This window comes from Mesoplodon mirus (assembly GCF_964341445.2).
Source record: "Mesoplodon mirus genome assembly, chromosome: 15".
Taxonomy (NCBI): Eukaryota; Metazoa; Chordata; class Mammalia; order Artiodactyla; family Ziphiidae; genus Mesoplodon; species Mesoplodon mirus.
In genome coordinates, this window is record NC_138991.1 from 5031187 (window position 1) to 5047030 (window position 15844).

General features: G+C 50.7%; 1 protein-coding gene across 1 annotated transcript; it reads left to right on the top strand.

The window, feature by feature from the left end:
* ANKRD60 (ankyrin repeat domain 60) lies at positions 1-11545 on the top strand (the record flags this gene model as incomplete). Its single annotated transcript, XM_082645794.1, is given in 6 exon segments — positions 1-187; positions 190-263; positions 265-385; positions 4923-5053; positions 6600-6765; positions 8969-11545. Coding segments are annotated over 6 exon segments (984 nt in total). The 3' UTR covers positions 9274-11545.
* Positions 11546-15844: the final 4299 nt, after the last annotated feature.

The window sequence follows — 15844 nt, forward strand, 5'->3', positions numbered from 1 at the left end:
ATGACGCGCGGCGGGCCGGGCGCCCGGCACCGGGCGGCGGCGGCGGAGGCGGCCAGGCCGCCGGGGGGGGGCGCCCTTCGCCCAGACGCCACTGCGGGCCGGCCGGACGGGCGGGGGGCGGGCTCGGCCGTTCCGCGGCCCCTCCCCGCGCAGCCCCGCGCCCGCGCCCGAGGCCGAGCCGCGTCGGGGACCCGAAGGCTGTGATCCTGGCGCTCGACTTGGCCTCAGACGTCTTCGTCATGCGGGTGCTGCTGGAGGATTCCTGGGAGATGGTTCCGAGGGACAGGCTGCCGCAGCGACATGACGGTGCGGGAGCTCAAAGAGGAGCTGGACCTAATAGCCGGCATCCCCTTCCACCTCCAGCGGCTCCAGTACCTGGACCAAGGTGGCTCCTGCCCGACCCCTTTCCTGGCCCCGCGTACTCCCTCGACCCGGGGCACCCAGTCCCCTCTGAACCCGCAGTGGGGGAAGGGAAGCCCTCCCTGAGGAGAACCCCCAGATGTCAAAACAAACCCCACCCCCGTGAAACCCCGGGTGGAAAAGCTAACCCTGGACACATAGGGACTTCCCAGCTCCAGAAAAGCCGAGCTTCACGTTAGACCCCAAATCTCCAGGCAGACCCTGTCCACAGCAAGACCCTAATATGCAAACAAATCCTGCCTGTGCTGGGACTCCAGGCCCAAAGCTAGCTGTCTAGTTTGGCCTGCCAACCTAAGCCCAGCCCTGTCCATGTCAGGACCCCAAATCCCGAAACAGACGGTGCCACCGCAGGATCCTCCAACACCAGACCCTCAAACTCCCACGTCTTCATCAGGGACCCAAGTCCCAAAGCCAGCAGTGCCACACAAGACCTCCAGTCTGAAACACCTGTCCTCAGCGGGACCTCACAACCTCGGGCAAAGCTGCTCGTGTCAGGACCCCAGATGGAATTAAACGTCAAGTCCCTGTGCTGGGCTGTGGGACACCAGAACCCCCAGCCCTCCAGCCAGCCACGTCCGTGCAAGGACCCCAAGTCCAGAACAAACCTGCCCAAGACTGAACCCCCAATCCCCAGGCTGACCATGTGACCATCCGAACCCCAAGTCCTCCCAGCAACCGTGTAGACTCAAGGACACTAAAGCCTTAAGCAAACTCTGCCCTCTTCGGAACCCCATATCTCTGCACGAACCATATGCACGTTTGAACCTCAGACACAATCCTCAGGTGACCCCGGCTCGCGACAGAAACCTAAGTCCCAGGGCGTGAAGCCTACTACCCAGATCATGACCCTAGATCCCAGAGCAGGTACACGCAATTCTGAGCCCCACTCTCTGCTTAACCATTTGTGCATCTGAACCCCAATCCATCAGCCATCTCTGTCTACGTAAGGATGCCAGGGCCCAAAGTGAACTCCTCCCACATCTGGACCCCCAAATTCAAAGTTAACTCTGCCCACACCTGAAAGCTAGTTCCCAAGCTCACCATGATGACAGCAGAACCCAAAGCCAAGTGTCATCAGAAGGGCTCCAAGACGTGAGACAAACTCTGCCCACACTAGGACCCCAGACTCAAGTCCAGTCTACCCATACCTGAACCTCCAACCTCTACAGAAACCACGTCCACACTGGCACTCCAAGGTTTAAGCCAGCCATATCTGTGTAAGGAAGCCAAAGTTCAAAATGAGCCTTGCCTACATGAGGGCCCCCAAACTCAAAGCAAACTCTGCTTGTATTTGAAAACCCCAATCCCTCATCAACCTGATCCACACCAGAACCCCCAATGCTAGACCAAACCCACCTATATTAGGACTCCTAATCTCAGAGCCGAATCTGTCACTATCAAGACCCCCGAATCCCGGGGCAGACCTGTTTGATTCCTTACCCCCAGTTGTCACACTACCCAGGCCTACATCAGACCCCCAAACCCCAAAACAAGTCCTGCCCACAGAAGGACTCTGCATCCCAGAACAGACCCTTCCCATACCAGGACTCCCAGACAGAAAGCAAACCTTGCCTTCATCAGAACCCCAATCCAGAGCAAACTCTGCCCTCATTGGGACCCCAAATCTCAAACCCTGTCCACGTTTGAACCCCGAATACTGGCACTGACCCAGTCCGTATCAGAACCTCGAATCTCAAGCTGTGCCCTTGTGATGTCAGGAGCTCAAAGCTAGCCCAACTGGAATCGAAACCCAGTGCCCGAAGCTCACTGTGATTGAATCAGGACCTCAAGGCCCCCTGTCCAGACAAATCCCATGGGGGAGGCACCCCATGGTGGGCAAGGGCCCTAGAGCCCCATCTCTCCCTCCATTGGTCTCCTTCCCTCAGCCTGAGGACCTGGCTGTCCCGATCTGATCCCTACAGTATTTAGGGTATGAGAACAGGATCAAAGCCCCCAGGCTCCAACATCTCCCCACCCGGTTGAAATCAATGCAAAAACACTTCAAGAAAACGAAGATATAAAAAACTCTCTGGTCTGCACAGAGAAAGTGAACAGCCGATATTGCAGAGAGACTGCAGTTATACTGCAGGGGCTGGGAAGCCATGGAGACAGAGGTCTGATAGCAGTCAGTCTCCACGAGAATCGTGTTCCCAGGCCCTGTGCTTCCGGGGCTCAGTTTCCTAACCTGTAAAGCAGAGCCCCGTTAGCTCTAGGATTCTCAGTGCCGTGTCCCCCTTTAGGCAGAAGTGACTCGGGAGACTCAGAAGGTATATTGAAGGCCAAAAGCCTTTCCTTTGCCCTCTTGGAAATCGGTTAAGCATTTTTCATGATGTATTTGCTTTGCTATAGGGGTATTTGGAAGATGCTTTGGAGCATTTTTGAGGCTTTATCGGGAAAGAGATGTACCTGTGCTTAATGTGTTAAAAGTGAAGTGAGCTATGGAAGAACTTAGTAAGAGTTCCAAAACAAGTAATTCGAAAATTACGTGTCCTAAACTACAGATGTCTGCCACCCCTTCCGTTAATTTATTTTTGCCGATGAGCTATGCTGAGCAATAAATTCAAGAAAGCTAAGAGGGAATGAAAGGGATGGAGTGCCTTAACACTGATGTCACAGTCCTATCACTCAGCAAGCACTTAGCAACTGTTAGGAGCTTGACCTCTCTCAAGCTTGGTTGCCATCCTTACTGTTGACGCAAACAAGGAGAGAAGGTACACCCCGTCAGTAGAAGAAATTTGGGCTTCTGCGGATAAATAACCAGCCTGATGCCTCTTCACCCACCTCAAAGGTTGCCAGCGAGGATCAAATGGGATAATGTGTGTGAAAACCCTGAGAGACACGAGTCTAAAGGGGGGTGAACATCTTCCTGGAGGCGGGTCACCTTTCCACGTCTGTTGTCAACTCTAATAATTTATTTAGCTGATGATAATTAGTATTTGTCTAAGCTGAAGGCAGTTGCTGCCTGCCTGTAAAAGGAGAATGTGCTCTGATTTCTCTAAGAGCTGTTTAGCATGTGTGAATTGTGCTCTTGTCTTTTTCAGGGAAACACACAGCCTTGCTCCATTTTTTTCAAAGTTGTTAGGAAGTCTTCGAGTTGTCTTACTTAGACTAATTACTGATTATTCTCTGTGTTCGAACCACAAATAAGACCCTAATTAACAGATTTGCTAATCACTATTCCGCGTTTACATCCACCATCTGGAGTTGCTGGCGACTAAAGGGTGCCAGCAAAATCTAGAGTGAGCATCACATGGTGCCCGAGGAAAGGCAGGTCTGGAGTCCCAGCGTTGCCGTTCGCTGGCCATGCGAGCCTGCGTCCGCTCCTGCAGCAAATGGAGAGGACGAGCTTGGCCCGTTGTGAGGTTTAAAGCATGTGGGGGCTGGGCACAGGCACTTAGTAATCACTCAATCATGAAACCAAAAAGCTCATGAATTCTACTCGGAATAAATGATAATCCAACCTGGGCAGAGTTGAGAGGCTCCATTCTGGGCACTGCTTATTGGAGATAACAAATGACTCTGTTAGCCTTCAGCCAGGTTACAGGTGGCCACGTAGGAAGAAGTGTGTGTATTTTAAAAAGTAAACTAAAAACAACTGCGTTTTTCTTGCAATTTTCCACAATCCTCTTCTACTAATTCTGATGGTCTTCCCCAAAGGGTCTGAATTTAGGAAGTGTGAGTGGACCCACCCCCCAGCCCCCATTCTTTCGTATGAGGAAGGGGCTGTTTGGGGAGAACCTCCCAGAGAAAGGAGGTCTTCCATCCCACGTCACTGAGATGCTTATGTTACCATAGGGTCTCCACTGGGGCAATTTTGTCCCCCAGGGGCCATTTGGCAACATCTAGAGACATTTCAGTGGTCACAATTAGGTGAGTGGGCGACTGCCATCTCGTGGGTAGAAGCCTGGGATGCTGCTAAATGCCCTGCAATGCCCAGGACAGACCCCACAGCAGAGGGTCATCTGGCCCCAAATGTCAGGAGCGCCAAGGTTGTAGTCTGCCACAGACTACAATTTGAAAGATCCAACAAATTTTTGTCATTATTACCTCTTTAAGCTAACTAATGACAAGATTAACCAGAATTAGTTAGTATTTTAGTTTAACATCTATCACTTGTATAACCGCATTGCACCACATCTGTAATATACAGTCACTTCAAGTTCAAGTAACTCTACTTAGGGTTTGCCTCCTGAAATGACTTTTATTCACTCATGTATTTTTTTGCCATAGGTCAAGTTACAATTACAGAATCTTATAAATCGTTGCCTTTTTTTTTTTTTTTTTTTGGTTTGGCTCCTCTTTGAGCTAAGCCAAATTAATTTTCTAAAAAGCATCAATAACCACAAACAGGCGGATGCGGGGTCATCAAATGAGAGTAGTGCTCAAGGTTCTCAAATTATCCTTGTGATACCCAAGGTCAGGTAATCTCTTAACTAAACCAATGTAACAGTTTATCTTTAATGCCCGATTTTTCTTTTTAGAGAAAAAATCATTCCCTGTAGGAATTTTGATGGATGACGCTCCGCTGAAGTTCCACGATGTTGTTCCTGGTGGAATTATTTCATTATGTATCTGGCATTATGATGGATGGACGGAACTGGTTTTGGCGGCTGTGGAAGAGGATTCCAGTAAGGTGTTTTCATGCTTCTTTAAATGGATATTATACTTCATGAACCAGCTGTAAATTGTGGGCGTGTGTGTGTGGGGGGGGATTCGCTTAGTCTTTAATATGAATATTTGGGTAAAAGTTTCAGCGTAGAGGAAAAAGATAACAAGGACTCATGTCATCATGATCAAGTCGAGTATTTCCATTTGCTGTTTGGCTTTTGCGATTTCACTGCGTCCACGTAGCTGTGACTTGTAACCCACTCACCGTGCCCCAAAAGGAGCCAGGGCAACGCGTATTCTATTCATGTGTCTATCCTGTAAAGTTGAAAACCTAAGTTAACAGTGGAGGATGCCAGATCACTTGGAAACGTGTGGCCCAGAGTGTTCAATGCTGCAAAAAATCCCCTGGGGGGTCTGCCCTCACCCAAGGGGGAAAGACTTGGAAACACAGTGGGTGCCGTTAACTCTTGGCCAGGCCTTGAGCTGGGTGCTCAGCTGGGCTCTGGGGTGGGAGTTGGAAGGCAAGAGGAGGAAGGGTGTCTACCCAACAGTGAAGATGGATCATTCAGACACGAGGGGACAAGTGCACGTTCTTTCTGGAAAATAAATTCGGGTGAGAAGCTATGAGCTTGTGGAGGAGAGAGTTTACTTCTGGCTGGGATGGGGATCAGGGAAGGCTGGGTGCGGGAGGGGCGTTGGGATTAGGTCTGGGAAGGGGGAATGGGCTCGGGGGTGGCGGGGCCAGGACCGCAGCCAGGACCTGCTGCCCTGGAGCCTGAGCCTTAGAAGGAAGGGCAGGGCCCATCCAGCTGTTTGCATAACCGTCTGGTTCCTTCCTGCTTTTCTCCTCTTCCCCTGCCTTCCCTTGCTTCCCCTCTGGCTCTGTGTCCGTCCCTGGACTTTCTGGCTCTTGCTCTGGACATGGGTGGTGGGTGAGTCCCTCCTCTCTTGAACCAGAATTGCTGTAACCCCGCTGGGGGCCCCTCACATCCCGCTTCACCCCACACCGGATGCTGCACATCTGCGACCAGGTTCCTCTCTGTCGGAGCCCGTAGTCATCGTCCTGTGCTCAGAGCCTTAATTCTCCACGTGATGATTATATCTCGGGGCTGTTATTCACCTGGGAGCAGAATTCAGAGTGTCCCAAAAGATAACGGAGACAATGGGCCCAAAAATAGACCGGAAGGCCAGTATCCATCACATCTCCAGAGAAGCCTGTGCCCCTCTGGGGAGGCCGTGCCATGTCGGCTGGGGTCTTCCTTCAGAGCCATAACCCCCTTCCTCTGGACACCCAGAAAAGCTATTTTCTCTCTTCAAAACATGGACAGGAAGAATTTCCTGCCTCCCAAGCCTGCCTGATGGTAAATTCGTATTTCCTGGACGTGTAGAGAGAGTTACATGTCTTCCCCTGGCTCGTTTCCAGCTTCTCCGCTCTCTGATCCCATCACCAGCCTGCATGTGGCATCCAAGCAAACTTTCCCTCCAGAGTGTCCCGTCACCCACCAGCCAGGTGTATCTGCACTTCTGAAATCACCCAGACTCACGTGCGTAACTCTGTTTATCTCGCCCAGCTGTCTTGCCTCGGTGTCGCCGAAGATTCTTCCTACCGAACAACAAATTCACAGCATTTTGATGACAAGCAGTGGAAGAAGTGGATTTCTCAAAGAGCGTTCATGGCGCTATACGTTGCCTCACACAGGGGTCACTCAGAGGCTGTTCAGTACCTTCTAGAACACGGTAATTCTGATAGCAGCTGAGGACGTTCAAGAGGGCGGTTCTTTTGAGGGCAAGGGGGACAGTGGCTTGCCTCCTGGTCCCTTCGGTAATGGTTTCCTGGACCCAAGTTTGTCAGCCACCAATCGAGGTCCCCATCGGGCCACTCAGTCCCTGTCTGAGGGGGTCTTTGGACATGCTTATTGGAGGCTGTGTCCCCTCTCCTGGCCGGGGCTCAGGAAAATGGACCTTTCAGGACACCAAGTCACAGGGCTTCCTGGTTTACTGCGTCTGACCAGACACTCCGCTGGGGATATTCCTATCCTGTTTGTTATTTCTTCCCACCCCAAGTCCCGTTTCTGCAGTGGTCCGAGGGGTCTAACCCCAAACCAGCATCCCCGCCTTGGTGGTTGGCAGGCTAGCCAGTCTCCTTTCTCGAAGCTCTTTGAATTTGCCCCACACCCTCTTTTCATCTCTCTTCCACCAAAGGGCAATTACTCTCACTCTCTCTCTGTCCATAGACATAGAAGCCTTAGCCTGCCTTGTCTCCGAGTTAAAAGGCTTTGCATGAGGTTCTGTGGGAGTACGTTTTATCTTCCCTGGATGTAGAGTATTTTTGGGAAAAGGGGCCCACTGATTGAGGTGTAGACCATTCACCCAACAGTAGACAGTTGCAGACGTCCCAGGCCACTGGCTTCCTCGGGACAAAGGAAGAATGTATTTGGTCAATGGTTTGGGGCTCAGGAGGGGGCCTCATCTGAGGGTTTCCCATATCAACTAGCCTCCAAGTTAGACCCCTCCTTCCCAGCCTTCAGCCTTGAGCTCAGGCTCGCTGTGTTGTTTCCCCCACTTCCACCAACCAAGCTGGGAAAGCATCTCAGATGCTCAGGCAGGATGCTGGGGCTGCACGTCTGGATGGGCAGAGGTTTTTCTGACTCTCCTCCTCTCCTTCCTCCACTGCTTTCTTCACTTCTCCTGTTGTAAGATGAAATATGGGCTTTTCACAACCCAGCCGTCCGTTAAGCTCATAAAAAGTCATTTTCCCTCTGATGGAGCTGTGATGTATTTGAAAGCACCAGTTAAAAACTTACAGGCAGCTTTGCAAAGTTTTCTGTCCTTTTCAGACAGTGGCTGTGAAGAGGCACCAGGGCTGAGGCTGTGTTGTGTGAACCTATTTAAAACTTCCTCACCGACCAGCCATAGCTCATAAACACTGGCTACCGAAATGTCAGCTGCATGTAATTGAATTGCCTTGTTTTCTGTGTCATGATATTTGTTACCCGCTATTTGATTCAATTCAACAAGTCCGTATTGGACACCTGTCATTAGCCCATCCATCTGCAGGAGGCAGTGAGGAATTCAGTTGAAGTGAAGTCTGTCCATGAGTCAGGCGGCCCATCATCTGTCATTTCCCAGGCGCCTGTCTTCTCCAGGCATCGTGCTACGTGCCGGGGATGAAAACAGCAGTGATCAAAACAAGCGTGTTTTCTGCCCTTGTGGAGTTTATGAAGGGAAGTCAGCAAATTATTACAAATAATTAATTCCATGGTCAGTCGTGCATGGCGTGTTCTGGAGACGCAGAATGTCTGCTGAACAAATGCAGGGAGATTTGTGGGGAGGAGGGCTAAGGAAGGTTTTCCCGAGGAAGTGAATGAAACCTCAAGGAACATAGAGTTAGCCCAGGAGAAAAAAAAAAAAGAAAAAAGGATGAGAGTGTTGTTAGCAAAGGGAATGGCATATGCAAAGATCCTGGGGCAAGATAAGGGAGCAGGTATATTGACGGGATAAAGCCAGAAGGCTGGTGTAAGCGGAGCATGGGTGGGGGGAGGAAGATCATGGGCGGGCAAAGAAGATCACGGAGGGGGGTAATGCTGGAGTGATAAGGGTGGGTGGATGAGATAGAGCAGTAAAGACGTAGGTCATCGCCCCAAGGGTGGTAGATGCCAACAATGGGATTTGAGCGGGAGATTGGTACAGGCATTGTAGGAAGGTCATTGGCTGCCGTAAGAGAAGCATGGGGTTGGGGGGGGAAGGCAGTGCTGGATGCTGAGTGGGAGGGGGGAGATGCGGCAGTGCCCCCCTCCGTGCACTCGGTTGGTTATTCGTTCTTCCAAGCATTCCTTTCCCAGCCTCGGCCCTTCCCATGCTTCTCTTCTTGAACGGGTTTCCAGAAGGTTGGCTCCTGCCAGCAGGGGGCCCTCCCTCAGCTAACTTTCTTATTTCCCAGGTGCCAACTGTCAGGGCAGATCCCCCGTGGGCAGGACGCCCCTGCACGTGGCTGCAGCCATGAGCCAGCTGGACTGTGTCAGCCTCCTGCTCAAATATGGGGCCTCCATCGACGACAGAGATGCCAAGGGGGAGACGCCCATGTCCCTTGCCTGCCGCCTGAGCTGCAGCCAGAGTAGGCGGCGGATGTTCCTCTTCTGCTGGATGGTGAAGCTGGGGACAAAGGACCCGATGGACCCTGTCGTGAACAAGGCTTTTCAGAGAGTCAAGGCCGGGTTTGGATCCAAGAAGGAGAACAAATCGTAGCTCCACCTGGGAACGTTTGCATGTCAGCTCTGACTTGGGGTAACTTTCCTGAGTTCAGATCCACGGCGGCCAGTGGCTTTGGGTGAGGAGGAAGGCTGGGAAACGTGGCAGTTCCTCTGAATCAGATATGAAACCATCTGTCCTATTTGTAAATGACTTGAGGAGGGTATTGATGGAAGTGGGTGAGTTTGTGTTCATTTCCTAAGTCCATCACAGACCTAATGGGCTCCCATGCCAGCCTTTACTTTTGAGCTATTTGTTCATTGTATCCAGTAACGCTGCTTGGGGTGATGGGAACCAATTACCTTCTCTCCCGTCTGGACACCATCTAACGCATTGGCGTAATAGGGGTCATAGCCGTGATGAGAGTAGCTCTGTTGTTACGGTACAAGACCAGCACAGGCAAACGTCACCAGGCCGTGGGCAGTGTGACCTGTGAATTTCAGTTTGTAAACTTCATGGCACTAGATGCTCCCTAAGCTAGCAATGTTCCAGAAGTTTTCCTGAACCTTTCCAGAGGGGTCTGCTGCCTGAGTCTGAGGTGGGGCTGGGCGAGAAGCCAGGCTGACCTGGGGGGCATCTAAGAGCTTGGTTCTCCACAGGGGCGCCTGGTTACTCTTGGTGAAAGGTGATAAGCTGGCACTGGATTTGGAGGAGACGGTGTAAAAGGTGATGAGGAGCTCGTAAGGGGAAGGATTTGAGCTGGCAGCTTCCTTTTTCCTTTTGTCCCACCCCCAAAGGTCCAAGCACCCGCCTCCCGCTAGCTTTCTCCTTTCCTGCTAGAACTGGGGTAGCTCCAGCATCCCTACTGTGGGGCAGCGTCTATGCTGAACTCTGGGCTCGACACCCACAAAAGCTGCCCTGTGGGTGAGTGAGCTGGGTGTGGGAGCCGAGAGGGAGGGGTGAGGACTGGGGCGGACTGACACGCACACCCTTGTCTGAAGGGGGCACTGTGACTCAGCTGCAGCAGAAAGGTGAGCCAAAGGCAGCTAGATCTTTGCAGAGCTTCCCAGAGCTGGAAACCTGGCTTGTTGATCTAAGTCCTGATTTTTTTTTTTTTTTTGCAGTACCAGGGCCTCTCACTGTCGTGACCTCTCCCATTGCGGAGCACAGGCTCCGGAGGCGCAGGCTCAGCGGCCACGGCTCACGGGCCCAACCGCTCCGTGGCACGTGGGATCTTCCCGTACCGGGGCACGAACCCGCGTCCCCTGCATTGGCAGGCGGACTCGCAACCACTGCGCCACCAGGGAAGCCCTAAGTCCTGATTTTTAAGCGTTGGCTTGAATTATGTTAAGATCAGCGTACGGAACAAAAGGAGTAGGAGACTTGAGGCACACGGCTGGGACCGCCGACCATGGTTAAACTAACTCATTTCACTGGGGAAACGGGTAGAAGCAACCTAAGACTCACTGGAACTTTCCCCGGCTCTGAAGCCACAGGGCGGGAATGGCCACGAGTGTTGCCGGGTGGGAAGCGTTGTCCCCCCTTCCACCCGTGGCCACACATGTTTCTCTGAAGCCCTGTATCCTGACACGGCTTCCGGAGTTAGTCTGTGTGGCAACAGTCTCTCGACCGTTGAAGTGCTGTTTTTGAAGGTGCTGGAAAATGGCACTGTATCCCAGCCACCCTTCTTTCTGACTTACATCCCAAGAACTGGATTCCGCTTTTACACTAATTGGCCGCATTTCCCGCTGTCGTGGCAAGTAAGAGCCGTGCTGGTGACGTGGCTTTACACTCAGTGGACGTGGCTGGACCCAGCTCAGCAATCTGTTTGACAAATAATAGTCAGGAAAAAAAGATACAGCTCAGCATCAACAATGTCAAAACTGAGATCTTGTTTGTGGCAGACGTTCTCCAAAGTCAATAGGCAGATATTAAATAACCTTATCCAGCAGGGTCAGTTCATTTAGCTAATGAGGTGTGTTGGCAGGGGGACCTGGGCACCCTTGTAACTTAACAAGTGGTGTGACTCAGAGTCATGTGTTTTCCGGGAGCTTTGCTCTGCTGTCTTTATTGTTAGCAGAGCCAGCTGCCTGACATTTGTCCCCAAAAGTTTGGAGGGAAGCCCTCTGTCTTTGTCACCCCCAATTCAGCTAAACACTTGGCCGGCAATTAGGTGAGTTCCATACTCTCCATGGTGACATTTTGCTCGGTGTGTGGCGGGGTCATTAAAACAGTCCTGTAGGTCCTGGGGGCTCTTCCTTTTAGACAATCTTAACATTCTAGCTGTTATATTCAAACAAGCCTGTATCACCTATTCAATAAAATATGTCCATAGCCTCAGAAGAGTTGATTTGCAATTGGTTGCCATCATCTTACACTTTGCAGAAAATTTCATTCAACATTTGAAGTTTTTTTGGGTCACACTTGGGAGCCAACAGAAATTTTTTTTTTTAATTGGGGTATAGTTGTTTTACAATGTTGTTTTAGTTTCTACTGTACGGCGAAGTGGAGTTCCCTGTGCTATACAGCAGGTTCTCATTAATTGTCTATTTTATACATATTAGTGTCCATTTTTTAAAAAAGAGGTTGATCTCAAATGGTTTTGTAGGACCCTGAAATCCTTTTAGGCCTGAGGTATTGGGGATGGTCTTTTGTGGTGAAGCAGCGGTGGTCTGCCATCACCCAGGTGGGCCTCACCTCTGCATGGAGAGGGACAGGCTTCCTCTCGGAAAGGAGCTACTGTCAGTTGTCTGAGTATAATATCCATCTCCCTCCTCCTTATTGTGTATCTCCCATGAAGCTGGACTCTCAGTTGCCAGAGTGGAATTGCTACTGGGGTAGCGTGGACATACAGGGCTCGGACCCCAGATTGCATCTTGGTGGCTCTGCCCTGTGGCCTTGGGCACATTCCCTACTGCTCCGAGGTACAGGAGGCTGGAGGGTGGTCATGGTGCCTGGTCCCTAAGGTTGTTGGGAGGGCCTGGGAGGTAGGAGGTACTCAGTACATGCTAGCTCTTTTCGTCTGAGAGCTGGACTGCGACTCCTTCTGAAGTCATGGGCTCAATTGTCGATGATCGACGGGGGATGGGGGCAAATAGGAGAAGCATTTGGTGCCTTTCTTGGGTTCTCAAGTTCTGATCACCATGAGACTGATGACCTCTGAGCTCAGTGCCCCCAGGAAAGTGCTGTCCAGCGTCCTTGGATTTCTTGGTGGCCGCGTGAAGAAGGACCCCTCAGCATCCCCTCCGTCAGGGACGCTACGTGCACCTTATGCCAGCCTGGAAAACAGCCTTTGGGAACCGGGGAGCCCCTCTGGAGAGGCCGACCACTCGCTCAAGGAGGACGGTGACAGCTGCACCTCCACCTTGCTTCCATCTGCCTTGGCTGTCCCTCTGGACCCCTGGCTGCCTGGGGTCTCTCAGCTCCGCCCAGGGCTTGGGTGCGTGGCCGTCTCTCTCCAAAGACTCGTCCGGGGGGTTTCAGCTGCACTGAGTCCTTCCTCTGTCTCAGGCTTGAACGCTTCCTTCTCTGAAGCATAGTCACCAACCAGACTTTCCCAGGGAGGCGAAGGGCACCCACTGGTGGCACCTCAGGGGACTTTAGTTGGCCCTGACGCTGCAGTAAGTGCCACCGAAACACAGGGTGAGAGTTATTCCCTTTTCACATCGCTCTCAATCCTTTTAATTCCGACGAGGAAAGTCTCCGCTTGGTGTTAGTTAGTCGGACGCCCCCCTGACCTTTGCGAAAGGGGAGCTTTTATAAGATACACAAATAGAGCAGCCTTGCCAGGATTTAATAACATCGTCTTGTTTTCAGTATATTTGTGGGCTGGGATTCTTTTCCTTTTTCCACTCCTAACTAGTATGTGACCTCGGGGCAAACTGTCACCTCCACAAGGACCCCCATCATCTCCCTCTCAGCCCAGTTGCGATGAGCAATGGAAATTGTCCTCGGGAAGGGCCCGGGCTTGGCGTGCAGCAGATCCCATTTAGTATTTTCCTCCGCTGCTGGCTGGGTGGCATTGGGCCAAGCAATTGCATCTCTCAGAGCCTCAGTTTCTTCGTCTGTAACATTCGGGTAATAAAATCTGCCCCTGTCATCATGGGAGGGATGAAATGCCTGGCACAGAGCAGACTCTTGAAAAATAGTATCCATTATTATTATTATTACTACCACCAATTAATTTGCTTAAAATGTTTACTCACTGGGAATCAATACACTCCCGGTGTCCAGAGCCTCATAAATTTTCAGCAAACCTTATACAATGAGAGTCTCCGTCCAGAACTAATCATTCCTAGAGTGGGAGATAAATAATTTCCCTGAAACTTGCGGATTTTAGTATTAAGTACAGGGTCCAGAAAGTTGTTCTGAACTTAAAAATCCAGGGCCAGTTCTGCAGGAAAGAGAGAGAGAGAGAAAAGAAACAATAAAGCTCTAAGGTGAGAGGAAAATTCCAGTCTCTCAGCTTTGCCTCTGCAGTGCGTACTGACTACACGCGCCTCCAGCAGAGGGCACAGAAACCCATTAACATTTAGAAAAACACCGCTGTTTGTGTTCATCGGAAATGTCAGAGCTGCGGCAGTCTGGGCCCCACTGGAAACTCAAGAGAAGGGCTCAGCCACAGGGGCTCCCGGACAGCTTCCGTGCCTGAACCCCTGAAGTTGTCCGCAAAACACACATTTTCTGGGGAGAACATTCATCATGTCCTGTGAGGGTCCATGGATCCCCCAAACCTGGGCATGTAACAGGGAGGCCAACCTCCCCAGTTGTCAAATCAAATCAATGCATCAATTTAACATCCCCTTCGATGTCTGGGTGTGCATTGTCAATTTGCGATTGGAAAAAATGATAAATACTGATAACACCTGGTGCTGATGTGCCTGTGTGCGTGTGTACACGGGTGTCTGGGACACGGCTCTCTCTGGTGCTGCAGCGGGGAGCGTGTAGAGTCCTGTAGCCTTGCCGGACTTCGATTGGACAGTAGGTATTCAGAAGGCCCTGCTAACCCACTTTGTAAGTCCATCCTACAGAGATGAAGCCCCACTCCGTGATGGTACGCGTGTGCAAATGTTTGTGGCAACTGTTTCTGGTGGCTAGTGCCAGGAAACACTCCAAATGCCCACCGCTGGGAAAGATGGTGGCACATTTTGCAGGTATTAAAACAAATGACTTGATCTGTATGTCCAGGCCAAGGGACAGCCGCGAGGGGTGTCTGTGATGTGTCATTAAGTGAAAAACAGCAAGTTGCCTAGGAAATATGTATGAGCTCATGGAGTTACAATTCTAAAAAGGAGGCAAATCCAATAAATGTGCACATAAGCACATTTTTATTTGAGCAAGAAGAATGATGTCAAAGATCCTTAAACTCTTAACATTGCTTACTTTGGGGCCGCGGGGTTGCTCTACACAGCTCTGAATGATCACAGCCGGCCTGTCTTGTCTTTTTTTTTTTTTTTTATGGTGGTAAAATACACATAACAAAATTTGCCATTAGTGACATTTAGTGCATTCACAGTGTTGTGTAACCATCACTCCTATCTAGTTCCAGAACATTCTCATCACCCTAGAAAGAAACCCTGGACCCAGTAACAGTCCCCCTGACCTTCTCCCTCCCCCCCAGCCCTAGACAACCACCAATCTGCTTTCTGTCTCTGTGGATTTGCCCCTTTCTGGATACTTCACATAAGTGGAATCATACAATATGTGGCCTTATGTATCGACTTCTTAGTGTGATGTTTTCCGGCTTCATCCACGTGGTGGCATGTATCAGTGCTTCATTCCTTTTTATGGCTGAAGAATATTCCATCGCTTATCCATTTGTCAGTCGATAGACATTTGGATTGTTTCCACATTTTGACCGTTGTGAATAATGCTGCTGTGAACATGGGTGTTAAGATTTGTCTGAATACTTGTTTCTTTTGAGTACATACCCAGGAGGGGAATCCCTGGGTCATAAAGCAATTCTGTGTTTAGCAGCATGTCCTACATTTGTAACTAAAAAAATAGGAAAAAGGAAAAGAAGCGAACCCACCTCCCACCTGAGCTCTCCAAAGTTTGAGAATCACAACTATCATTTATTGAGCAATTATCCCAGGCCAGACATTCTGCATGAATTATCTCATTTAATCTTTTCAGTAATCCTGAGGGCCAGAGGTTTTCAACCTTGAGCGCAAATCAGTCCCAGGGAGTGCTTATTAAGACACAGATTGCTGGGCTTTGCCTCCCGAGATCCTGGATTAAGAAGTTTGGGGGCAGAGCCTGAGATTTCTAACAAATTCCCAGGGATGCTGGTGCTGAGTGGCACTGAACACAGTCTAGTCCATCCATGCCCGTTTTTCATTTGAGGAAACTGAGGCTCAGAGAAGTCAGCAACTTGCCCAGAGTCACACAGCATGTAAAAGGCAGAGTGAGAATGCCTGACACTAGACCATGGTTCTAAGAAGCACCTGACAGTATTAAACTTGCCTGATCACAGACCATGATCTTTCTCCGGGAGTGAACCAGCCGGCCTGGGAGGACTTTCTGGCGGCTGTGACCTCGGTTACCTCTCTAAGGGCCCCTTTCCCTGCTTGTAAAACGCAGAAAAATACTGGCACTCTCTCAAAGCACCGCAGAGGTGCCCACCCAG